Source organism: Xyrauchen texanus, chromosome 5 (assembly GCF_025860055.1).
Source record: "Xyrauchen texanus isolate HMW12.3.18 chromosome 5, RBS_HiC_50CHRs, whole genome shotgun sequence".
In the NCBI taxonomy this organism is placed as follows: Eukaryota; Metazoa; Chordata; class Actinopteri; order Cypriniformes; family Catostomidae; genus Xyrauchen; species Xyrauchen texanus.
In genome coordinates this window covers 10790945-10817079 of record NC_068280.1, presented here as the reverse complement: position 1 = coordinate 10817079, position 26135 = coordinate 10790945, and the positions used below count along the sequence as shown (strand labels likewise).

At 37.6% G+C, this 26135-nt stretch overlaps 2 protein-coding genes across 6 annotated transcripts in view; one reads left to right on the top strand and one right to left on the bottom strand.

Annotated features, from left to right (window-relative positions):
• The window catches only part of LOC127643737 (catenin alpha-2-like), a 661581-nt gene that overhangs the window by 212177 nt on the left and 423269 nt on the right, over positions 1 to 26135 (bottom strand). The gene's annotated exons all lie outside the window — the stretch shown is intronic.
• Positions 4240 to 26135, top strand: part of LOC127643738 (leucine-rich repeat transmembrane neuronal protein 1-like) — a 168587-nt gene continuing 146691 nt past the window's right edge. The window contains exons 1-2 of one of the 3 annotated variants that reach the window (XR_007970568.1): positions 4240 to 4876; positions 5332 to 9595. Coding sequence is in view for 1 of the 3 variants with exons in the window: in XM_052126593.1 (XP_051982553.1) it covers positions 5339 to 6913 (1575 nt within the window). In the remaining 2 variants the exon portion in view is untranslated. Of the gene's footprint in view, positions 5023 to 5331; positions 9756 to 26135 lie in introns of those variants that run through there. The other 2 variants (XR_007970567.1, XM_052126593.1) reach the window with 2 other exon arrangements.

Below are 26135 nucleotides of genomic sequence, written 5' to 3'. Positions count from 1 at the left end.
AAATACATATATACCGTGTATATATATATGACTGTACAAGACACATTTAAAAAAATATTACACTCTTTTTCGGAAAAAACTGACTCTAGAACTGCAGCTAGCAAATCATGGTTTATGGCTAGGATGCAAAAAAAAAAAAAAAAAGGCTACTTGCTATTTAAAAATACAAATAAATGAATAATAGCATAAATAAAGAAACAAATAAATAAGATCAAATAGATGGGCAAAAGCTCCTCAACATTTTTACACTAATAAAAATGCGAGAAAGTCCCATTAACACTAGAACCATCTCTGGTCTATTTTCACTTGAGCCAAAGCGCTTTAAAGTCAGTAAGAGGAATGGTTTGATAGCCCCATCTCTTCTTCACTGTGTCAAGTCATTACAGGGCAGCAAGTCATTAGCTGATGGTGCACCCATTTATTTCAGGTAAAGAGTGATGGGCAAGGTGGAGCAGAGACAGATCAGACCTTAGGACGACCACGGTCATAGGCTTATTTCTTCCGCCTGTAGACCTCAACACATCCATCAAATATTTGCTGATAATTTAGGGTGTGAAACAAGTAATAGATTTGAGGCACAATCTTTTGAAAGAGTAGAGGAATGCTGGTACTTTATATGAAAACTTAGTGATTAGAAAACAAATTTGAATGTTGATGTGGAAAGTTTGTTTTGAAGAATAACGGGGTTAAAGTTGGACTGTCAATAGCCCTGACTTATCTCAAGTCTGTCTTGAGAAAAAAGCTTTGTGTATTTTTTTCCTCAATGCATTGGACTTTTTCTTTGAGCCATTAAGAAAACACAGTTTCAGAATGAATAAGACACACTATGCCTTTGGGCATCATACATTATGTCACAGCTTACTAGTAATACCAACTGACATTTTAAAAACATATATATATATATACATAGCACGATAGCCAGAACTTGAAACGACACTTAATGCTCAAGCAAGTCTAATTTTAACTGAAGCATGACTGTTTTGTGAAATGAACGTCTCCTGAACAGACTTTCAAAAACCATAATTTTTCATATGAATCTACCAAGGAGGTCTATAATACCTGAAAAAAATCGATCTAATAATATTCGCGATTTAAATGTTACTTGCAATAAATTGTGTTTCGTCAGGGTACACGGTTCTGCTGTGTCCCATTAAAGTTGGATGTGGGACATTCCTACGTCATATCTCCGACATAAATGCATTTTATTCCCGATATTCAGAACTGCAACGCTCCCGTTAGCTTAGCAGGGGTTGACACTCATTAGAGACATCTCCTAGCAACCCAACTGATAAACAATGCTTTAGTGCTAGCATTTGTGCTTCAGGTGTACGATTATCAAAAGAGATTATAATTTACCATGTTTTATACACCTGTTTCTGCAGGTGTTTGTTAAACAAGCTTTGATATCATGTAATGTGGAAATTAACAATATTTCTTAAAAAGTGAATGTTTATCACTTACTTTGTAAATCTTCCTGAGTGTCGACATGTTTGTGTTACATCATGCACCTGCATCTCGGTGAAATTGGAGTTGAGACTTTCTGCATGAGCCTACAAGTTGTAAAGTTGTAAAATCCGACTTTCCGAGTTGAATGGAACGCAGCACTACTTTTCAAAACTTGATCCGATTCTAAATGCTCAAGCAGCCTATTGTACACTTAGAAAACTCTTGATAATGCTGTAACAATGCAGAACATCTCTTGTTTTTAAATCCATAAGGATCTCTTTCTTAACGACAATACCAGCAGTGATGTCAGCCAACTCGTCAGCAAGATCTTGCGCTTTTCGCTCTTAAATTACGTACATCACTTAAAGCTTGATTGCTTCACTCAAGGCCAGCTAGAAGGCCTCGACTGGGACATATCCTAAAGATAACACCCACCAATAACAAATAAATCAATCTGATTGGCTGATGAATCGAACAATCTGACTTTAGTTGCTCATTCATTTGCACTGTTGAGGGATTCTGAAGAAATGCGCTGCTTCGGTTAACGAGTTTGGATTTGGGCATGGGATTAGTTAAACAGTTGTCACGCTTCGCTTGTAAGAATCAAGCAATAAATTCTGACTGGATAAACGTTACATTTTTCTCTATTTGTTTGTAGATTAATTAAGAGTGGAAAGCTATTCAAAAATAGGCAAAAAGGTGATTGAGAATGAAAGAATGAAAAATATGTATTTATTTGGCATGTTAGGAAAGCAGAGAAGTCTTTGCTGGCCCTGAGAAATCGCCACCAAGACACTGTTTGCTTGCCTTTGCTTGCAGACTCCTATGCCAATTAGCAGACTAAGGAGACTATGTGTGGCATATATTCTGTATGAGATGAATTAATATTTCACAGTGTGCTGAGCAAAGGAAAAGACTGATCTTAAAATGATGGCAGGAATCAGAATGGAGGAAAACCAACAGACGCATGTTAGCTTCATGTACCGGATTGTCACAGCTCATTGTCCTTGAAAATTAATCAGAATGAAATGACAAGCCCGGGGACTGAAATCCACCATGTTCTGCAACAAGGCTCCTGAGTGGAATATTTATGTAAACCTAGCTAAGTAGCAACAGATGATATCTGTATTCCAACTGGATGGCAGGACTTGAAATGGCCATGATAAACAAGCCTGGGCAGACTGTATTATGAAATGTAAATTTAGTGGTTAGTGTTTGTTGTTTTATTTCTTTGTAGAATTAGGAAAATGAGGGCACATGAGGTTGGGGTTTAGGCATATGGGGGAGGAGAGGGGAGTCACCTCGCTGTGGACTGTGTCCGAGGTTACATGTACTACCAGCTAACTGCTATGACATATGGTGCATGATGCTATTACCATGGTGACTGCACACAAGTTCATTTTTCAACGAGCTAACAGTCTAAAAAGGCAATGCTTTCAGTACAATGAGATTCTGAACTCTGATGGTCCAATTTGAGCCTGGGAAAAATCTCGCTCAGAGGAAACATGCTCAGCCACAAACACAAAGACCCTGTTAGTATTATTCTGGGACAACTCATTGGCAAGTGAGAGAGGCACATAATGGTATTTATCAATGATACACATCAATCAATACTGAAAATAGAAATATATAAACAGGGTTGGGAGGGATAATTTTGAAATGTATTCCACTACAGATTATAGAATACACGCTGTAAAATGTCATTTGTAATGTATTCCGTTAGATTACTCAAGGTCAGTAACGTATTCTAAATACTTTGGATTACTTCTTCAGCACTGGTAGATTTTTCACTTGTTTTGAGTATAAAAATTCTGCCAGTACAGTAAGACAAAATACACATTAAAAATACATTCTCTAAAAAAAACAAATATCATATGCAGTGTTGTTTCTAAACCAAGATCAGTCAAATTGATCTTGTTTTAAGGATTTTTAGATATTTTTATAGGAAAAAATAAATAAAAAAAATGATTACCAAATATATGATTTTTGACCTATTATCAATGGTCTTACTAGAAAAAAAAAAAAAGAAATTATGATCCAATGTGAATTTTCTTGATAAAAAAATATGATTGTGATTTGTAACATGTGCATGTAAAATGGCATTTTAGCTCAGCGTAAAGCTGACGATTTACACAAGGTTTATTTTCTTGTGCTCCAAACGTCTGCTCGTATAAATGTAACACATCATAAGAAAGTGTTTCACCACTGATCAAATGCACTTGGATCACATCATTTATATGTTTTCCATCTGAAATGACTAAATATTAAATGAAAAAAATGACAATAAAATGCAAAGTAATCTCTTCAGTAATAAAAATACATTTTGAATGTATCTGTATTCTAAATACCAATGATTTATATTGTAAGAGTAGTGGACAGTGTACGATTACATATATTTTGTATTTTAAATACGTATTCCCGTTACATGTATTTCGTTACTATCCAACCCTGCCTTAAAAAAATTTTTTATGGGGATATTTAACTCAAAATTAACATTACATAATTTTTATTTGTGGGTAAACTATCATTTAAAAGAAAAATAAACAAACAAACATACAATAAATAAACAATGAAAATAAAATAATAATAAAAAAAGAAGGGGCGTAATGATTCAGTTGTGTGCTTTATTTAAACCCCAGTTTAAAACCAGCCTCTCCAAATCTAAAATTGTCTCAAAGAGAGAGAGGGGAGAGAGAGAGAGAGAGAGAGAGAGAGAGAGAGAGAGAGAGAGAGAGAGAGAGCGCCTGGGCTGAATTGTGAGTGGCTTACGACACTCAGTGAACAGAAGGTGCATGCACTGCCAGTGCACTAGTCTGCTGCAAGGGATTGAGCATTTCTCTTCTCCATGTACACCGCGTCTGCCTTCAGACTCAGCATTTACAAGCTCCGCAGCCCACAGGAAATGAGCTTTACACAAAGGAGACCTTGCTGAAGATTTGAGTCTTTGTAGAAACACTTCCACCCATGATTTTTGGATACCATCACTCTAAAAACAACTTAAAAAAAGACAAAAAGGAAAAAGAGAGCTGTATGATGCAGATCCCACAGCTTCTGCATGTACATGATTGTGAAGAAACGTCCTCTGACAGAATTCCAACGAGCTTCACTCAATGTACATTGTGCAGATCAGTGATCGCTTTTGGTTATGGATGGTGATTTGTGTCGACAGATCTGGAGTCTTTGACGAGAAGGGAGGAAAGAGAGGGAGAGTAATAATTTGGAGTGGATTATTCCCTCCTCCGTGCGTGTTTTATTCCCCCGCTCATCTCTCCCACAGATCGGCATAGCAGTTAATGCAGAGTAACGGAGAAGAGAGGAGGACAGCGCTCATGCATGCAGCCCGGGAAACTTGCACTTCCTACAAGCCTGCTGAATGCCGCTTGGATTAGTTTTCTTTTTGGGTCTTTCACACGAGGAGAACTAAGACATTGTAAGTCTGCCAGGATCTGGTATCCGATGAAAAGGAGGGAGGGGGGGCTGAATTTGTACCACACTGGGGTCTTTTTTAGTTTCGCACATAATTAGTGTCAGCACAAAGGGATCAACTGAATAGAGGTTGTCAGCCTCTGGAAAGGGGTGAGTAGGAATCATTTCATGTGAGATTGGTTCTCGAGGAGTGCTTTTTTACCTCCCTGTCTCTCTTTTCTTTTCTCTGATCTAACATATACAAAGTGACTTGCCATTTATTTCACGACACTTGTCTCTTGTCAATGTGGCAAGATTTCTTGATTTTTTTTAAGTAACACATCACCCTCTATATTCTATTTAAATTCATATCAATATCAATAAATAATCAAACATTGCACTTGTGGAATTAAAAATCCTATAATCCAAAATGACACAAATCTAAAAGATTCAATGGACTTTTTCTCTACAACACTGCAGGATATTCATGCTAATGGATTTCCTCCTAATTGGTCTGTACCTAAAGTGGCCGCTAAGGAAGACTCCTGGGCTGATACTGTGCTCCCTGGGCATTATTCTGAAAATAGTTCCCCTGGTGGGGGCAAGCTGTCCAAGACCATGCCGATGTGACAACAAGCTGTTGTATTGTGAGGGGCTCAACCTGACCGACATTCCCCAGAACCTGAGCAGTGTCACTGGCTTGTCCCTGCGTGAAAATAATATCTCCGAGCTGCGGGATGCAAACTTTGTGGGCCTGTCGCAGCTTACCTGGCTCTACTTGGATCATAACAATATTGAAATTGTGGAAGAGGGTGCCTTCGAGAGGCTGCGAAGGGTTAAAGAGTTGGATCTAAGCACCAACTGGATCGAAACCCTGCCAAACGGGACCTTTAGACCTCTGCCCAACTTGCGAATATTGGATTTATCCTATAACAGACTTCAATCCTTAGAGCCAGACCTTTTCCATGGCCTTAGGAAGCTTACCAATTTGCATTTGCGTCGCAATGCCCTTAAATTTATCCCTGTGCGTATATTCCAGGATTGCAGAAGCATGCAATTCCTTGATCTGGGTTACAACCAGCTGCAGAGCCTGGCACGCAATTCATTTGCCGGACTCTTCAAGCTCACCGAGCTGCATTTGGAGCACAACGAGTTGGTGAAAGTCAATTTGGCCCATTATCCCCGCCTCATATCCCTGCGAACCCTCTACATGCAAAACAATAAGGCCACCATTGTGGTCAGCACCCTTGACTGGACCTGGGACCACCTGGAAAAAATTGACTTCTCCAATAATGAGATTGAGTACATTGAGCCACATGTGTTCGAGAGTGTGCCCAACCTTAAGACACTAACATTGGATTCCAATAAACTGACCTACATAGATCAGCGGATTTTGGACTCATGGACATCCCTGAGCAGTATCACACTGTCAGGGAATGACTGGGAGTGCAGCAGGAATGTCTGTTCCTTAGCTTCCTGGCTTAGCAACTTCCAGGGACAACGTGACAATGGCCTCTTGTGTGCCAGCCCAGACATTGCACAGGGTGAGGATATTCTGGATGCCGTCTATGCATTCCAGTTATGCGAGGATAATATAGACATAACCACGCAGACCTTCACTGCCACCAAAAACCGGGCCAAAGTTTTTATATACAATGGCCCGACACGAAGCCCCTATGACCTGCAGGATGTAGAGGGTGGGGAGGTGGTAACAAACTCCTTAACAGTGACTGTGTCTGCTGATGATCTGGAGAGCACCATGCAGATCCATAAGGTGGTCACAGGCACCATGGCCCTAATTTTCTCCTTTCTGATTATTGTCCTCATGCTTTACGTGTCTTGGAAATGTTTCCCAGCAGGCGTAAGGCAGCTGAGGCAGTGCTTCACCAGCCAACGTCGCAAGCAGAAACAGAAGCAGACCATGCAGCAGATGGCTACTACGTCTGCATCAGAGTACTATGTTGACTACAAACCCAACCATATTGAGGGTGCACTTGTCATCATCAACGAGTATGGCTCTTGCACATGCCAGCAGCAAGCATCTCGAGAATGCGAGGTCTGATTCCCAACCCGTGTAGTTTTCAAGTAAATGGTTTCAGTGTATTGATGGATTTGGAAAACACTTTCACTTTGCACCTCATTTTGCTGCTCCAAGGAGGAAGCTACATTTCTGAAGTGCAAGTTGGACAGAAAATAAGATTTAGTGCTGATTTCTACAGCCTCAATGCCTTGCGGGGGAATCTGACTGTGAGACCTGTGTACTTGATGCAAAAGATGTGGAATAATTATGCTGACCTGTCCTGGTTTCTCTCGTGAAGAGTGGATATTTGAGCTTTAATGTGTATTTCTACTTCAGGATATTCTAGAACTTTCTAAAGCTACTGAGGACATCCAGAACAACATTTTAATGTGGTAACAAACATACAGACAAATTAAATTTGAGAAAAAAAAAAGAAAAAGAATCCATTAAAAATGATTCTACAGTATGTAAAATATGTTAAAAGCAGACATGCAAAAGTGGGAATAAAATGCAAGATGTTATCCTATTTCTTTTGTAAACTAAGAAGAAAAAAAAATAGGACAACACAAATGTTTAAATAAATGAATTGCGATTCACAGTATTAATTTCTGCAGGTGAGTTTGAGGATTGCTTTTTGTCTGTGGTCATTGGAAATTATTATTATTATTATTATTATTATTATTATTATTGAGCTCTGCAGCATTGCAGGATGTAAATAAGCAGGGCTGTGGGGACCGCTTCACTTCATTTGAAATGTAAAGCTTCAGTCTAAGATTCAGATCTCCTCGTCTCTCCACGAGATATAATCACTGTGCAAAGCTTGATTGCTGTGGCTGTTGCAGTTGTTTCCCCTTGTCCCTATCCCAAATAGATTAAGCAAACTAGCAAAAAACAAAATTGGCTGATGCGGTATGATCAGATGGCAAATCTCATATGATAAATTCAAACATTTTTGTGCTGTTCAAATAAACAAGACAAGAAGTGTCTAAGACATTAATTCCTTCACTGCTTCTGTAGATTTTAGAGACATCAATTTGAAAGATTCCTGTTTCAGTGCAATGTTATCTTTTGAAGATGTCCCGTGGTCCCCTATTCTTATTGTGTGAGTGATCATACTCGTAGATTGATAGACTGAGTGTGTCCTGTATCGATGGTTATAGCGCTGATAAAAGAACAGGGCCTCTGAGAGAAGGTACAGGCTGCTCCCTAGTGTTCACACCAGCAGTAGAGGAAGACAAGATACTGCAGCAACAATCCCGTGGCTTGCTCTTACCCAGGTTTTGTGTGTGTTTGTGTATATGCCTGTTGCTTGTCTAAATAAATACAGTCTCTAAGCTCAGCTCAGGTTAATGATTACTGCCACAGCGTCAAGTATCTGCTATTAGGAACAAAAACCGGCTGGTCATTGGGCTAGGGAAGGGAAAGTTACTTTGCATTAACCGGGTTGCTGTCTCTCTTTGTTTTAAAATAACTGGGTGATTATAAATTATAGGAGACACACAACTGTGAAGATGGTGTGTTTGCTTAATGTAAAGACAGGATAAATGTTTATGAGGTTGTATGTATGTGCTCTTATGTGTGTGTGTGTGTGTGTGTGTGTATGCATTTGACTATTTAAGTGTGTATGTGTGAGTGTGTGTGTGCGTGTGTGTGAGTGTGATGTGTGCTTAAAACAAAAAGGTGGAATGGAGTGAGTTTTGCGCAGTTGCATGTGTGAATCTAAGCTACACTTGTTTGTCACATTTAAATGGGATAAGCCTTAAAGGGACAATATAAGGCTGAGCAAGTATTTTTACAGTCAGATCCACAGTTTTATTATGGATTCTAATGCCCTGCCCCTTTGAATCCTTTAATACTTGATATGAAACTGTTCTATTTTCAGCACTGTATTTGATGCGTATATGAAGCTAAGCCAAGCTAAACCAATACAATGTATTCGTACTGTTGTAAATGATACACAATGTGACATGCTTCACCCTTTCCTTAGATTGTTTTTCTTGTCGTTATTTTGCTGTCAATACATGCTTTTTTTCTCCAGGTAAAGACTATACTTTATCCATGATAGTTATCTGGTCTGACACTCTTGGGACTAACATCTTTTATCTAGCTTTGTTTTTTTTTTCATTTCCTTGCATTGAAAGGAATTGTTCATACCCTATTTTTGAAGCAAACCCCTAAAGTATGTAAAATCCAATGCGTGGTTGGGTTTTTAATGAATCCTCTGTAGAGCATTAAAAAAAAAAAGCATCTCTATTTGTGATGTGACATATTTATAGCATGAACACTATGATAAAAGGACTGCAGAAGGCATTATTCCCTGTTCAGCAGAAGAAATGGCAATTGTAGCTATTCACTCCCTCTAAAAACAGGTGGTTGGGATTCAGAGAAACAAAAACATGTCTTTCAAAAACAATATCCAATACTGTACCAGCATCAAGACAAATGTCAACAGGGAAAACAATGGAGGCGCAGAACGAGTTGTTTGATTTCATTCACCCTTCTCCTCTCCAACACTGATCCCTCCTCCAATCAAAGTGCTACTGTGGTCTGTTATTAGCCTTTCCAGACAATTTTTTTCAACACTATATTGCATGTTTGTCATTTCATCCAATCACTGCAAAGAGTCCTATTGAATTTCCTTTCCCCTTAATTCTTCTTCACAGATCAATATGGATAGTTTGTGTGTGTGTGTATGTGTGTGTGTGTGTGTGTGTGTGTGTGTGTGTGTGGTGGGGGGTTGGTGATGAAGGAAAGAGAAAGAGGAGGTGTATTGGGGTTATGTTTTATTGATACAACAATATTTTATTGATATTTTGGCTAATTAGAGAAAGGAATGCTTGGCTATGTGCCCTGTGCCATAAGAAAGGGGGGTGGGGTGTATACAGCAATGGTGATGCATGTCTAAGACATGAATTCATGTGGTGAGAAAATGGATGAGCTTTCGGCTCTGTGGGGAGGGAGTTGTGCCATGTGGTAGGGGGCAAGACATTAGCTTTTGACCTTGTTAGCTTGAGCGTTTTGTGAGTATGTGTCTTTGTATGTGTAAATACAAATGGGGAAGTTGGATGCATGACCACTCGAGGGTTCTAGCACTCAAGGGTTTACATGTTCTACACCATGGAGTTGAAAGGGGTCAACACTACTAAACAGTGCAAAATGAACAGACAAGCAGATAGACACAGCAGAAAATTCCAATATTTGAAAACATAATGGGTAATAAATATCACACTTACAGTGTTTAATAAAATGAGCCATCTCCTACCAAACTGATTTAGTTACCACAACATTACAAAAGTGTATCCATGGGATACAGAAATCAAAAATCAAATCTCTTTAATATAACAGTTGCTTCTTCTAGAGAGCAATATGATCCATTATAGAAATTGTCAGGACATTTACAGAATTTCAAACATTTAAGCACACGCCTTCAGATCAAAAGATTTTTAAAATCATGAGATACATTTCAAGTGTTTCAAAAGTTTTGACCGGTAGTGAATATTCTGGGTATAAAAACCACAGGGCACCTAAATTCTCAACAGGTATTAATAGTGTCTAGTCATCAACAACCTAATAAACCAGACCATGTTTTCAAGTTTCCTCGAATATCAGCCAAACAGCATGCATTTCAATGGAAATCAGGAGCTACTTGCATATATTCTTAATATGGGAAAACAAGGATAAGGTGTCATGGTATTGGTATACAAAAAATGTAGATATTTCATCAGACTCTCTTGAGAGAGCACACGATGCTTAACAAATTAATGAACCTTGCTTGCTGTCTCTAAGTGTTGACTGAAAGCCCCCATGTGCCATCCACTGCATCTGGTCTTGCATATTAAAACTCCCACACGTAAACAGACACTCTGCCAAAATACAGAGGACAGTGGCCTGAATGGACTGTTGCATCCCTCAGTGACCCATAAATGTATTGAAGTCAATATCATCCTTATTATCTGTGTAATAAAGTTGCAGTGAAAACTTGCTTTTATTGGAATGTGGGTAAACTGAGCTATACAGATTTATCATCCTCCAACTCGCCGTTATAATTACCATCATCATCATCATCATCATCATCATCATCATCATTCTTATATATGCATCTGCATCACTGCCATCACATTAACTATCGCCACAGGGGGCATTGTGCCATTTTCATAATGTAACTAAATCATTAAAATAGCTCTACATAGCATACAGTGTCTCAGTTGCATGGCTTATTCAGTGCTCATTTAAAAAGACAGATACACCCACGTCTACATATACAAATGTAGAGACAAATGCTATAGAAAATGAAAGCGAGTGGGCAAACTACATACATCAACATTCTTTATAAAACAAAGTATTGTGGTAAGAGAGGCTATCATAGAGGCAATTTGTGTCATATAACCATGAAAATGGTTTGAACATTCCATTAATGAATAACACTGCACTAAAGCCAGTAATCATATGGCTGAGCGGTGATGCTTAGGGCTAATGTTCTGCAACATCTGGTCTCACATTTGTGGCACTGAACTGAATATACAGTTGTAGGGGAGGAACAATGCCGATTGTTATTTTCTGCAAGTTGGCAAAATATCTCATGGGTCGCATCCAGTGCACAGCTTGCTGTTCTCCATTTATGCAGATATGTGAAAAAATATCTGAAATGTGAGAAAATGGTGATTCTTATTTGCTGACCTGACAGTGACTTTTCCTAGAGACCTTTGAGCGACAGAGCTACCTTAGAGTGCTTTTGATGATTTCGATGAGAGAAAGAGCAGAGGAGTTTAGAGCACTACGGGTCATTCCAGACATGCAGTACATTTAATTTAATTTAATTTAATTTAATTTAATTTAATATTTAATTTAATTTGACCAATTGTCACACATTATACATACATTTCTGCATATACATGGTGAAATTATTTATTTTTCACATATCCCAGCTAAGCTGGGGTCAGAGTGCAGGGTCAGCCATGATACGGCGCCCCTGGAGCAGATAGGTTCAAGGGCCTTGCTCAAGGGCCCAACAGTGGTGTCTTGGTGGTGTTGGGGCTTGAACCCACGACCTTCTGATCAGTAACCCAGAGCCTTAACCGCTGAGCCACCACTGACCATTTTCATGTCTTGATCATACATGTGTTAAAAGGAAATGGAAATTCTGTCATCATTCAAGCATGTTGCTTCAAACCCGTATTACGTTTTTTACACGTTTTCTTTTTTCTTTTTTATGACTATTTTAGAAAACGCCTCACTGATGCTCAATCCATTTGTCCGAACAACATTTATCTTTGTGTTCCAAGGAAGAAAGAAAGTAATTTGGGTTTGGAACAACATGAGGTTGAGTAAACAATCACATAATTTTATTTTTTGGTGGGAAACTTACCTTTTGATATATTGAATAAAATATGAAAATGTTATTGCTTTGGGGCATTATTTGTTTTATTGTTTTATTTTTTTAAGGAGCATATGTTAGGGTTGAATTTTATATAATTTTGTTTTAGCCGATGTTGCAATTTTTACCATTTCCCCAGGTGCTATATGCATGAACTTCTAGAATTAAAAACTGACTACATATTAAAAACTATTCTAGGTTTTCTCTAACCGAATGTTTCAAACAAAATATGTGTTCTTGGGAGTATTGTTTTAAATTACACTATTTTTATAGATTTCCCCATGTCCCCAATATCACTTTCCATTCTTTCCATTCAAATATAAATTTTTGGTGTACAACTAACAGCGCAAACTTAACTATGCATTAGCAATGGATCCGATGAACTCTGGATGAATGTGGGGTTCATTAGTTTTATTCACTCTAAAACATTGCAACTTGTCTGATAAAATTACAGAAACTGGTAAACATTCCGACAGATAATCAAAAAATAAATAAATCAACGTTAACTTCAAGTTGATGCATTTGTGTATGCCAACTCTTCATCCTCACTGAACAATAAGGCCTTGTTCAGACTGCCACTAAAAATCTGATTTTTTTGCATATCCAGATGTTATCAAAATGAGGTTTTGATAGTCTGGATAGCAAATAAACACATGAAATCAGATTTTTCAAAATCTGATTCAAACCATATCAGGAGGCGGTTTCAAATGCGATTTAAATTCGGATTTTATCAGATGCGTCTCAGTCCGGACCAGAGCATGTGAGCGAAGCGGAGTGGTGTGACGCTCAGCTCAATATTCCGCTCTATGCGCGTGCGCTCCACTCAGTCGCTCGCGTCCCAAGCGAACGCTCCACTGATGAATCGCTCACGCTCACCGGTAAAACAAATCCCGCTCAGATCCCGCTCAGACATAAAATGTCTCTGTTGGCTACTTGCTTTCTGTTTGTACTTTGTAATGAATATCTGGAATACGTGTATAAATTACAGTAGCTAGGATTGTAAATAGAAGTTATTTCGGGGTGATTCTGAATAAAAGTCTGTTCTTTTTATTCATTTAAATGCATTAAATTAACTTAATTAAAAAACATGTCTAGCCCTTTGGCAAACTTGCCTATTAAATGCAATAACTGAAAAGGCATATTTGATTTTCGTTATTTGATTTCCGTGAACATAACTGCAGTTGCAAAACAGGCATATTAAAACGCACAAACAAGATGAAATGCATGTAGAACTTCACAAAACACGTATGGACTATAATGCTCATAAACGCACACACAGGTGAAATGCACTTAACAACATCTTATCAAAGCACACCTGGATGATTTACTGGCATTAGTAAAAGAAACGCGCGTTCTAAAGTTTATCTATTAATTTATTTTCGAATGGTATAGGCTATAGCTCACCTTTTGCTGCACTACCATGTTTGCATAGCACATCCTCCTGCTTTCTGGCAATGTGATGCTTTAGATTCCAATATAAATCTTTGCTAACTCTCACAGTCTCTCCACACTCCCTTTCAATTTCTCCTCCCTGCTCGCTCTTAACTGTGATTTTTACTGTGCATTTATGCATAAGGCTCGCAACTTCCTTAAAACAATATTTGAACTCCATAACCAACCCACTATTGCTTTAGCTAATTCACCGATTCTCAAACTAGCAAATCACAATAGGGCATTCCGGGTAGAGCGAGCGGCGCTGAGCGGACGGAGCGAGCGGAGCGGAATCTTCAAAAAGGCGCTCTCCGCTCAGGAGGAAGTATTGCCGCTCCGCTCCCCGCTCCGCTCACGCTCCGCTACGCTCACATGCTCTGGTCCGGACACTCTGGCTGCTCAAATCGGATTTGAAATGGTCTTTACCGTCACTCTTAACGTGACACACAACGATGACGGCTGTGTCTAATGTCGAAGGCTGCATGCTAGGTAGGACGTGTCCTTTGATGGCTGCAGTATGCCAAGCCTCCTCCTTTAAACAAGACGGCCTTCGTAGGACAAACGGAACGTATCATGGTTGCCATGACAGCACGCCACTTTTTAACAAGCACGAGTGCTTTGAGTGTAACACATTTTAAATTACAATTTTAGGAGAGTTATAATGATGTAGAGAGAAAAGAAAATAGATTTTTACAGGTGTAGTTTAAGTCTAATAATTAATACTTTAATTAAATATTAATATAATTATACATATTATATACTCTACACCCATCTACTGAGGTACTTCAACTTGGGAATTAACATTACTTGTGTTTGAACATCACATTTACGTGCAAATTGGCATTATTATTTTTTTTTTTACATTTCCAATGAAGCAAAGAATTGTGGGTTGTGAGTGCCCACGAAGGATTCACCTCATGCATCCTCCAAATTCCCGTGAAAGAAGGACGCATTCGAAGTGTCCTACTCGCTTTTCTGAAACAAGACAGCCTCGACGATGTATGCGGCCCACAAATGTGACCTCCGGAGAACGCAGCCTTCCAAACGAGACACAGCCGATATAAAAAATCAGTGACTGCAGCACGGAACATCAGAATATTTACCAGTCTCCTCCATCGCTGAGTTTTTCTTGTGCGACAGTAGTTCTACTCCAGAACTGGACAGGGCGCTTATTTGGAGAGCGAGATGATGCGCCTCAATTTTTCCCACATTGCTACTTTGGATTTTTGATATATATATATATATATATATATATATATATATATATATATATGTGCTGTCCAATCTATACTACAGTCACTGTAAATAAAGATGGAAAGATGTAACATGATAAGGAGGATCAATAACCATCCCTCTTTGTGGATCTCTCTCTCTCTCTCTCTCTCTCTCTCCTCCTCCAGCTCTTTCTTTCTGAGTTAAATTATATAAAACTCATTATGCACATACTGTATGTAATCAGTGAGATAATGTAAACACCAAACAAAACAAACAAATTGCAAACAAAGCAATTTCTATCATGTGTAACATTTGTTTAATTTCCAAAAGTTTGACTTATTGAGGTCATTTATTGCAACTACTTTGTCACAGCTACTCTATCATACCTCAAACAGAATGTATATCCAGTGGAATATTATGAGATAAAAACAGAAAAAAAAAACTAAATAAAAATAAAAACACCTGATATCAATGTTTGAACAGTCAAACATGTTACATCTAGAATAAAATGTATGTATTTTTTTGCAATTCTAAGCTTAACATTGCTGCCTTTAACCTCCTGAGACCCCTGTGAGACTTCTGTGTGTAACCAGTAGCACCAAATAAACATGCAAAAAAAAAATTATAATTTAAATTAATAAATTACAATTCTAGAGCAAATGTGCTCATATGTCGTCAGCGGGACTAAGTTGTGAAATTGTAAGAATTTGTGTCCAGAAGTGTTGGTTATTCATGTTTTTGAGATGGTATAGACATGGCAGCAGATCTTCTAGAAAGATAAATACATAATTCTGATTAAAAGTAATGGCTTGCATCATCAAATCACTGCCAATCATGTTAAAATATCATTTTGAATAATAAAATCTATGTACTCATTATCATTTTCCAATGTCTACCAACCATGTTGAGTGGCCCAAATTTCATCTGCAGCCTGAAACTGAACTTTTGGTCGGATTTCAGGAATGAATGCACATAGAAAGCTACAGGATGCACTATTGCTTTGGTGAATTCCTTAACCTCCAGTGTGATGTCTGTCTGCACTGGTCTCAGAACAGTTTGAAATACACCTTATTTTCATCCTAACTCCATTTAAAACCTCTGAAAGTGGTTATTCTCAGTGTGAAAATGCAGAGTACATATATAGGAATGCATTTACAAATGTTAATGAATTGCACCTAATTACAGAGTGTTAACAAATAAAAATCTAACACAATTTAGATTGAAATGAAGCACAGATTGTGATGACCCACAGATTTGTTACTGTCAAAGTTACTCAAAATAACGAGCATGTATTTGGAACATCTGTCAGAAAACCACTCCACAGCACTCATCCAAGTACTTCATGTTTGTCAGCGCAGCAAAGCACGAAAAATTAACAAAATATTTAGGAGGAGGTTGCTTACCAGAGGCACTTTTGTTGGCACTGCGCCCATAGAAGCAGTTCACAGAAATCGATGCTATGGTATTTGGTTACATGACTCCATGTGTCAGAAGTTTAACTCTTAAAAAAGTGGTTCTCAACCCTGTTCCTGGAGCCCCCCAACTCAACCAAGTGTCCTGAACAGTATGTAATGGGTTTAAATGATTTAAAATTATGTGTTGCTTATAGCGAATCCAAAATAGCAAGTCCTCGCATGAGGTTGCGGGGTCCCACACTGTCAAACCCTTCAAAAATTGTCCCCATTCACTTCCATTGTATTGTAGGTACCTCATTGTAACACTTTTTAATTATTTTTATTTATTTATTGTTTAAGAAAACTTTTTTTGTGTGCAAATGCCTTGATTAAGCTTAACATGTAATGAACTTGGAATATTCCTTTAAATAAAACTTCTGTTAACTGGCTAAGCGGACATGGTTATCTCCGAATGCCATAATCTCAAAATGGCCAAATATCAGCCAATAAATCGGCCTGGTCAATATAATTGTCTACTTATCATCAGGCCCAGACACAATCTGTTTTTGTTTTTTAGGGGAAATTCTGTATTAAAGTTTTAAACATGGTAAAATGTGTTAAATGGAGCTGAGAGTACAACTTTCTTATTGATAGCTCTTAAGTTTATCTAAAATGTGCACAATGTGGTAACATCTAAGTGAACTTTAAGCCAGTAAGGTTATTTAAAATGACTACATTAGGTTACACCAACAATAGTCATTTGTTTGGGTCATATCTGGTAAAGTAAAAATAGCTTCTTAAGGTAACGACTGCATTCACTGTCACCCAGCAAGAAAACACCAATGAGTAGTGTTTAGATTAATGGCAATGCATAGCATTTGTGCTATATGCAAAGCCTTCTTATGTGTTATGCATGAAAGATGCATTTTACCATTTAAATATTCCACATAAATTCTGCATCATGAATTATGCCATGTTAATAACATGGCAGTGGGCTATTACTGATCCTGAAAGTTCTAACATTGTGAACTTCAAGTCACATTAAAAACTATTCATATGTTATGTTAATATGTTCCAAACAAAGAGAGTCAAAAAGAAATGGAGAGATTTACAAAAAGCCCTTAAGTAAACACTGGATTTCAAGTGAACAAATGTCACTTTGGATTTCATGTCCACATAAAGAGTGGGATTATATTTATCACTGGCTGTATTTAGATAACTAACTTCACGAATAGAGTGAAATGTCTGTTTATATACAGTGTTCTGGCTTTTTCCATTTTCTTTTCCTTAATTTCCAAGGAGAAAATGTATGGGAACAATACATCTGCTGCCAAGAGAACTTACAAGTGGCTGGTCATTATTTAATTCTATTGAATAAGGCATGTTCTTCTTGATGAGACTATTTCACACCTCATGTTAATCGATAAAGGGATTTCATTTTAAAGTGGAAATATTCACATAAAGCCTGCTGAGATTTGTCAAAGAAACAATGGACTTACCTGTTTAAGGAGAGGAGGTATGGAGACAGGTGCAAAGAGAAACCAACGGGCAGAGGTGGATGCATAGAAGGAGAAACAAAAAGAAACGTGGTCAGAATGTATCATGTTAGCTTTGTTTTTTCTAATTTACAGCAGACTGGTTTGATTATACAGCTGAGCTCATTCAAGAGCCCTTTTAGTAATCAACAATGTATTTAGTTATTTATTACATTTGCAGATTTGTGAGATACAATATATGTGTAAGGCCTTTTACATTCACTGCCAAAAGAACAGTAAAACATAACACAATCATTTAAACCAATTTGTGATCAGGCTGCATGGCAGGGTGAAAGAAAGAAATAAGCAAGAGAAAATGTCAGGAAGAGAGAGAGCGCTAGATAAATAAATAAAAAGAGAAAACTGTGTGCAGTGAGTGAAGATGAAACAGAATAAAGAGGTGTCAAAGGCCCATGGTGATGTAAGTAAGACATATGGTACTTTTCATGCCTGGGCGTCTATGCTGGCATTCGTGTGTGTTCAAAAGATCAACACACCCAACACGAATATAAACCATCCAATAAGGATTGATCTTGCTGCTTACGCTTTGAACTTTTTGTCCTTGTCCTTGTGCAAAACATGGCAAGGACAAACGCCACTTTGCCACATTTTAAAATGGCTGAGTAGGAAGATAACTGAAGACATTTGATTTAAACATCCCCCCACAGTTCTCTACTTTATAAAAGCAAAAGTTTCGCAATCACATCCCTCCATTCTGACTATACAGTTGTCTCAGCTGTTGACAAGAGAGATGGAGGGTGTTGTGCCAGTGTGTGTCCTCTGCAAAGCGCCTGATTACATTCATGGAGCCAAGAGGAGATTAATGATTGCAGACTCAGGCAAAGAGAACCCTCATCCGCCCTCTAAATAATGGCGGCAAATGGCATTATTTCAGCTCCATTCCCACCTTCTCAATCTACCAGTGCAAGATTCAGTCCACCTGCAGAATCTGAACCCCCTTGGACCCCAAAGCAATTGTATAGGCTAAAATTACTTTTTAAGTGGGAACTCTATAATTTGATGCCTCTTTAGAAATCCTCCAAAGTCGTTGTATGATGTATGTCATGTTAAATATGCAACTAATATAACAATATGAATTTTAGTCACTATTAATTGCATACAAGTTGCGTGCAAAAGGTTCTCATTTAAAATTTCATCCAGATTTAAAACAGAAATTGTGTTTCACAAGCTAACAATTTAGCTTACTTACATAACATACTGTTAGCATAACAGGTAGTCTAGAATAACCGGCTGAGTAGCCCACTGAACTGCAAGCAAAAAGTGACAGAGATAGCTTAGTACTACTAAACAATATACCACTACTACTAAAGCATAACTAGAAATGCTCTTTTCCTCAGGAAAAACAGGATATTTGATCAGACATTACAAATGGCGACCTATTCAAATGTACAGAATCTTGTATGACATCATCTTAATTATTGATACTTTCTGTCCACCCAGGAATCCCATTATGAAGGTTATTTCAGTCCAGGGAAACCTGTAGGCGACAGAGCCAGATGTGTGGCAGTGTTACAGTGAGAGTCTGTGTGTGGCTGTTTGTAGTGTAGCCAAAATGCCCTGCAGAGAAAAAAAAAAGAGTTTATCCTCTCTAGTGTAAATATTGAACAGGTTTCGTATCAGGGGAATAACTAATGCTAATGAATGAGAAACTCTTAGCTGTGCACACTTTATCAAAGCAGAAGCATGCTGTCCAAGCTCAGAGGCGAGAGATAAATTGTAGGTAGGTTTGTTATAAAACAGATGAGTTGGGCGAGACCACACTATGTGCAATATGATCAGTCAGTGTCAGCTTATGCAACTCAGTTTGCTTTAATAATGTTAAACTGGCTTGGTACTCTCCATTAACCCATAATGTGATCCAAGGCATGAGTCCAGGAAAACAGCATAGCTTGAGATGAATGATCTGTGCATAATGAGAAATTTATAGTAATTGGGAATTTAAGATCAGTAGTGATTCCTGTTCCAGTAGCTGTAGAATAATAATAAAATAAAAAAAAACATTCTATACATGAATAGATCTGGCTCTAACACCTGATTGGATTAGCCACTCTACTATATTGGTGAGTAAAGAGTTCTAATGATTTCCACAGTATTGCAGCGCTTGAATTTTACAAAGTTTAACGCATCCCTTACATGCTCAATCGTTCAATATTTTGGATAATTTGATAATGCTTTCAGCTAAGAATAAAAGTGTAGCACTCTCTGTTCTGTTTAACAATTTACCTATATTTAATCCATTTTGCAGCACTCCAAAGATTTTCCATTAAATCAGTGTAGAACATGTGAAAAAGTCTACAAATTCTTTCTGGGCCTGGTCAAGCCTAACAACTAGGGGTGTACAGCAAAGGCATTATCTTTATCTGTATCTGTTGCACTTACAAAATTAGCTGAATCTGTATCTGTATAAGGATATCACTGCATGTAGGTGGGACTTCAAGCGGAAGTTGAGAAACTGAATCAAAAGCCAATTTTAAAATGTAACTCTATTCTATTTACGGTTTATATATAGCAAATATGCTTTGAATAATTTATATAATAATTGTTTTGTTTTTTTTTTGCACACAGAACAGCATGTCATTCATCAGTTTTGGATGTAATCCATTTACAAATTAATCAGTTACTGTAATCTAATTGCTTTTTAAATAAAGAAATGTAGTGTAATGTAACTTTACATCCTTATAATCAGATTACAATTACTGACTTTTAATAAATTGCATTACATTTAACGTACGTTATAGAGTTAGGCTTATTTCTAATATATTATTTATGTAGAATACATGAATTATGGCCACATAAAGACTCATTGTGAAAGATAAATTTGAGGTGGTGAGTGTAACAATAAACAAGTGAGAAATATAGACATTATTTTGAATTTGTTGAGTGGAAAATTGTTTTAAAAAGTAACTTAAAAGTAAAGTAATTATTAATATGATTACTTTTTAAGTAATTAGCAAAGTAATCTGATTTCAATTTTAGATAAATAATTTGCCATTTGTAGTGGATTAGTCGCTTCAGTCGTTCACTGAAGTGTACATATATTATTATTTAAATTTAATCACAGCCCTTTGCGATTTAATCACATGTAAATATATCATGATTTGGATGTTATTTTGATAAATTGTGCAGCCTTGAACGTTCATGAAATTAGTCTAATAATGCACTCATTAGGAAATCAATTGGCCAAATAAAAGCGCATTCAATTCTTTTAATTCTTCTTTTTTACTTCATTTTATATCACCAGTGAAATCATTAATATAATATTCAAGGGGCCTGGGTAGCTCAGCGAGTATTGCTGCTGACTACCACCCCTGGAGTCATGAATCCAGGGTGTGCTGAGAGACTCCAGCCAGGTCTCCTAAGCAACGAAATTGGCCCAGTTGCTAGAGAGGGTAGAGTCACATGGGGTAACCTACTCGTGGTCACGATTAGTTGTTCTCGCTCTCAGGGGGACGTGTGGAAAGTTGTGCTTGGAGAGTAGTATGAGCCTCCACGTGCTGAGAGTCTATTTGGTGTCATACACAAGGAGCCAGATGATAAGAGGCATGGATTGACTATCTCAGAACCGGAGGCAACTGAGACTAGTCCTCCGCCACCCGGATTGAGGTAAGTAACCACGCCACTACGAGGTAGTACCTACTAAGGTAGTGGGGACTGGGCATTCCAAATTGAGGCAAAAAAAAAAATAGATAATATCACAGCCCTACACAACAGTCAGTATTTGTTCTTTGCAGGTAACAGATTTTAGAAAGAAATATATTCATCCCTCCCTCACCTCACACACGCTGCTCGGCTGCTTGAGGAGAGAGTGAGATACAAAGGCTAATACTGACATTTCAAAAAGTGGAAAATGCATATAACATAGAATCTTAGGTATTGTTATTCTTGACAAGCTCAGATTTCTGAGACATGTACAATAAACGGAGGTTGCACTGCAGCCATTCCATTTAAACTTGAAATCAAACCATGTGCATTTTGAAGTTTATACTTTAGTCATATTGGCTTTACAGAATCACAATTGCCTTGTCATTGTAGATATGTTTATTTAAAATATCGCTCTATCCCTGTGCTTGTTTTTGGATAATAAGTCAAACCTTTTTTTTTCTATTATTCAGTAGAATTTGTTATTTGGCTTTAGACAAATCTCTTCTATCAACACCCCCAAACCATGATAAATTCACCATAACACACAGTCTATTGTGGTTCTAGTGACTTCCCTCATATCTACTCTATTCATCAGTCCATGATGACCAATAAACTTTCCATTCTCCAATCATCATAACCACATTTGCCACTCCAACATCAGTTTTGACCAATAATTTAAGGTGAGATGGAAAACCTATCAACCGAACACTTGCCATGGGTTGCTATGCTTATCTAAAATCAGATTGTTCTTCTTTTATAATGGATTCACACACAAAACAAACCTCATCATCTTCTGGTTGGTCATATTTACTGCCTTAAGCAGCCTCTATTTGCTGCTTAATAGCCTCCCATTTGTGTTGCATTTAGCATGAATTTGTGTCAGTATTTAGCATGAACAGCCCTTTACCCATTATGATGGCCTGGTAATTATCATAAACAAACAAAACACAAACAAAAACCCGAATAATTTGACAGAGAAATGGCCTGCTGGCAAAAACATTCTCAGACATATTGCACAGTGGCACTTAGGCCTATGTCTGGGTGGTCTGTGCTCAAATTACACTTGGATCTTTTTCCCGATCCCAGCAGACTGAATTCACTGTAAACTCAGTGACAGTAGGTCTAAAGTTCTGCTGCTGAAATCAATCTGTGCTTACCCAGAATTCGAACCACTGCCTCCAGTGGCCGAAACTGGAAATGTTGCTAAATGTACGGACACGTGCAAGCTCTGGTTTTCCTGCCGTAGATAGGAGGCAGGGGTGAGGAGCCTACCCCTGAGCAGGACGGGACTCAACTGGTGGTGGTGGGGTGGTGGAGGTTGCCGTGTTAGCACACTGAAACAGCAATGTGATAGATTGTGAGCAGACTTATAAAGCAACGGCTTACATGTGATTGACTGGGAATTACCCAGCTAATGGTGTGATGATGTCTTCCTGCTAGAACTACTATGCGCTTCCATTTAGTGGAGTAAAAAAAATATCTTTCATGTAAAATGCAGCCTCTAAATTGCACTCATCATTTATTTTGTGAATGCATATACTTATTGGTTCCCATGGGACCACAACACGTGTCTCTCAATGTGCTATTGGTAGAGCCACATGAAACACGTTTGGATTGATGCAAAAATGTCTGATGGGAATGGCAGTTGTCAGTAATTTGGCTGAATGGTGTTGATTTCAGGGTAGCGGAACATTCAGAAGCAACATGGTCATTTCCTGTGTGATCATGTTAATTCCAGACCCCCTCTTTTCACCAGTCATTTCCTGTTGCTTCTCTGCTGTCCTATTGATTAAAGGCAAAAAACTAATAAGAATAATAATTTGATCTCTAAATGAGAACTTATATGTTAAGTACAGTGTCAAATTGATCGCTTCACACAATAATGCACACACACTAAACAGATATAATATAAAAGATACTGGATCAAACTACCAATAAAGAAGAAACTGTTCCTCTCTTATCCCAAAAAAGAATGGAACCACCATCACACCACTAAGTCTGTGTCTGCTAAGCAACTTCAGGAAATAAGCAGTCATTTTTGTTATGTTTCAAATATGCCCGTATATATCTTCAAATTAATTACATTTGCCTCATGATCTTGTAACTTATTGGAAAGAAATGAAATGCAGCCCTACCCTGAAACCTAAAAAATACAGTAACTCTGAAGCATTGAGGAGGAATTGTGAAATGAAGCTTCACACGTTGTAGCTGCTTCAAGGGAGATGCCTCGGAATATACTTGTCAACTCTAGAGACTGAGGACAATGAGGTTGGAGGAAATTTTCCAGAAAATCGGTGTAAACTTTTATCCATCAAATAAACAACTATATCTGGCTCATTTTTCCTCTGAGCTCATTTCAGACAGCAGCGTCTGCAGAAGAGTAGCAGAACAGTAGAGGGTGTGTGACTGAACCTCTGACATATAAAGCCGAAACATACTCTATGCATGTACGTGAACACTGACGCTTTCAGTTAAGCAAGCTTGATTTTGTATGTTGTTGCTTTCCGAAATGTGTCAAAACATTGTCAATGTTGCCGCAAGGGTGGCATAGTTAAAACTGTCCACTTCTGCTTTAAATGTTCTCTTTCAAGTCAACTAATGTAATGGTAGAGTAACAATTTGCAGAGAATATTGCTAAGCAAGTAAAGTAAAATGCAACATATTTATAGTAACTTATCTGAATACTAACACATTTGGTTTCATGGCACACACTTTTGAAGGTAACTCGTATCACCCCATGGAGGTGTGTTACCACCAAAGTAAGACAATTATGCAAGAATGAATCATGTTCAGACAGATCGCGTGATGGTAGTGAATTGGCCAAACGTTTGCATATGCATTTGTATGGTTGCATAAAGTATGTTTCTGGCCTTAGAGGAGAGAACCGATGCTAACTCAGGCATCTGGGAACAGCTTACAAAGCGAACTTCCAAACATGTTTGCACACAAATACATGTATGTCCATACAATAAACATTTATCTGATAGCACAGATAAATCTTCTTCACTTTTCAAGTGTTTTTTCAAAGGCATTTTATTAAAGTGGACATTCTACTCTTTTGTTGCATATTCATTTTTGTCATGATTCATTTTTACATGGCCATTTTACACCTTCTCTCTGACCCTTAGAAATAATCAGGCTGTTTTTGCCATTTTAAATTTATGATTTGCTAACATCTTCACATATGAAATGAGTATAACAATGCAAGAAGCTGGTCTTTATTTTTATTTTTTTTATCACTTCATGCTTTTATTTAATTATAAAGCAAAAATGTATTCATTAATACATACAAATATATTTTTAGTAATAATTTAAATTGTTTTGCACATGCAGGCTCATCTTTGAGCAAAAGCTAATGTGCATCTGAGCCTACTTACTTGGAAAGGAAATCAACTGATAATGAGCAATTTAAGATTTATGTTCGAGTCTTAAATTTCACAGTACTGGATGTGTCACAACTTAATTCATGCACAGATCTTTGGTTGACATGTAAAAAAGGGTGATTATATGTTAATTTACTCATGATTCTTTCATCAAAATGATGAACAAAACTTTGCATCTTAGTTTTCATTAGTGTTTTTTTTTTTTTTTTTTATGTGGAGGGAGCTTTGCATGGGGAACATTAGAGTATATCTACTAAATACAGCAAAATCTTAATAATAAAAAAGAAAAATTAAAAAGAAAATCTCTCTCTCTCAACACCTGAGAGAAAGGTCAGACAGACAGATTCACCAAGAAATCATAAGCCTTTTATAGATCTTTTCTGAGCTCTTCTTTTCCAAGGCTAAACTACGTCTTGGTGTTAACACAGATGCATGAATGCATGTGCCACACAGTGCTGGACACAAAGTTCTTGCTGTTACTTGTACCCGCTTACTGTCATGTGAGACTGAGCTTTCTTCTGTGGTTTTGTGTCAGCTGATGAATGTTGTCCACCTCTACTTCATGCTAAACAATCACTTAATTCCTCATTCGCACGCCCTCCTTCTTAGGTCTCACACAATCTCCCCTCTTTACCTTCTGCTCACAACAACTGGATGGCAATAGATGGAAAATGCACACAAAAGTGTCTGGCTCAGCTGAGTGTGTGAACCTTGCCTGCATGCATGGCTATGTGAAAAGGGAATTACTTCAGAGTGGCAATGGATGGCATGTTAGGAACACAGACCATTTGAACATTTACTGTGGCCGGCACTTAGATGCTGCCAAGCAAGTCTAAAGTGCCTTTAAAATCAACCTACAGTAATCTGTTGATTTTCACAAGCATCATACAGTAAATATAAATGACATTATGATGGATTATGCATAAGTACACATGTACATATCCCTTGAATGGCAAGAATTAGAGTGTTTTAAATGTACAGTGGAGTTCTGAAGTCTGAGTCCACCAGGGAAGATTATAATTTGCATTTACATGTTATTTGTTTATTTTAATTTTTTTCGCTCAAACTGTTGGATTATTTATTTATTTTTAATGACTGCATGCACTCAAGCTGACTTGGACTAACTTCGTAAAAAACCTGATAATCCATATAGAATTTTCCAATTCATTGCAATCTTCGTTTGAACGATCTTGATCTCACTCCTTAAATCCAAAATGCAATCTTACTCTATGTGACTACTCTCTATTATGCGAGTAAATCACTTGCATA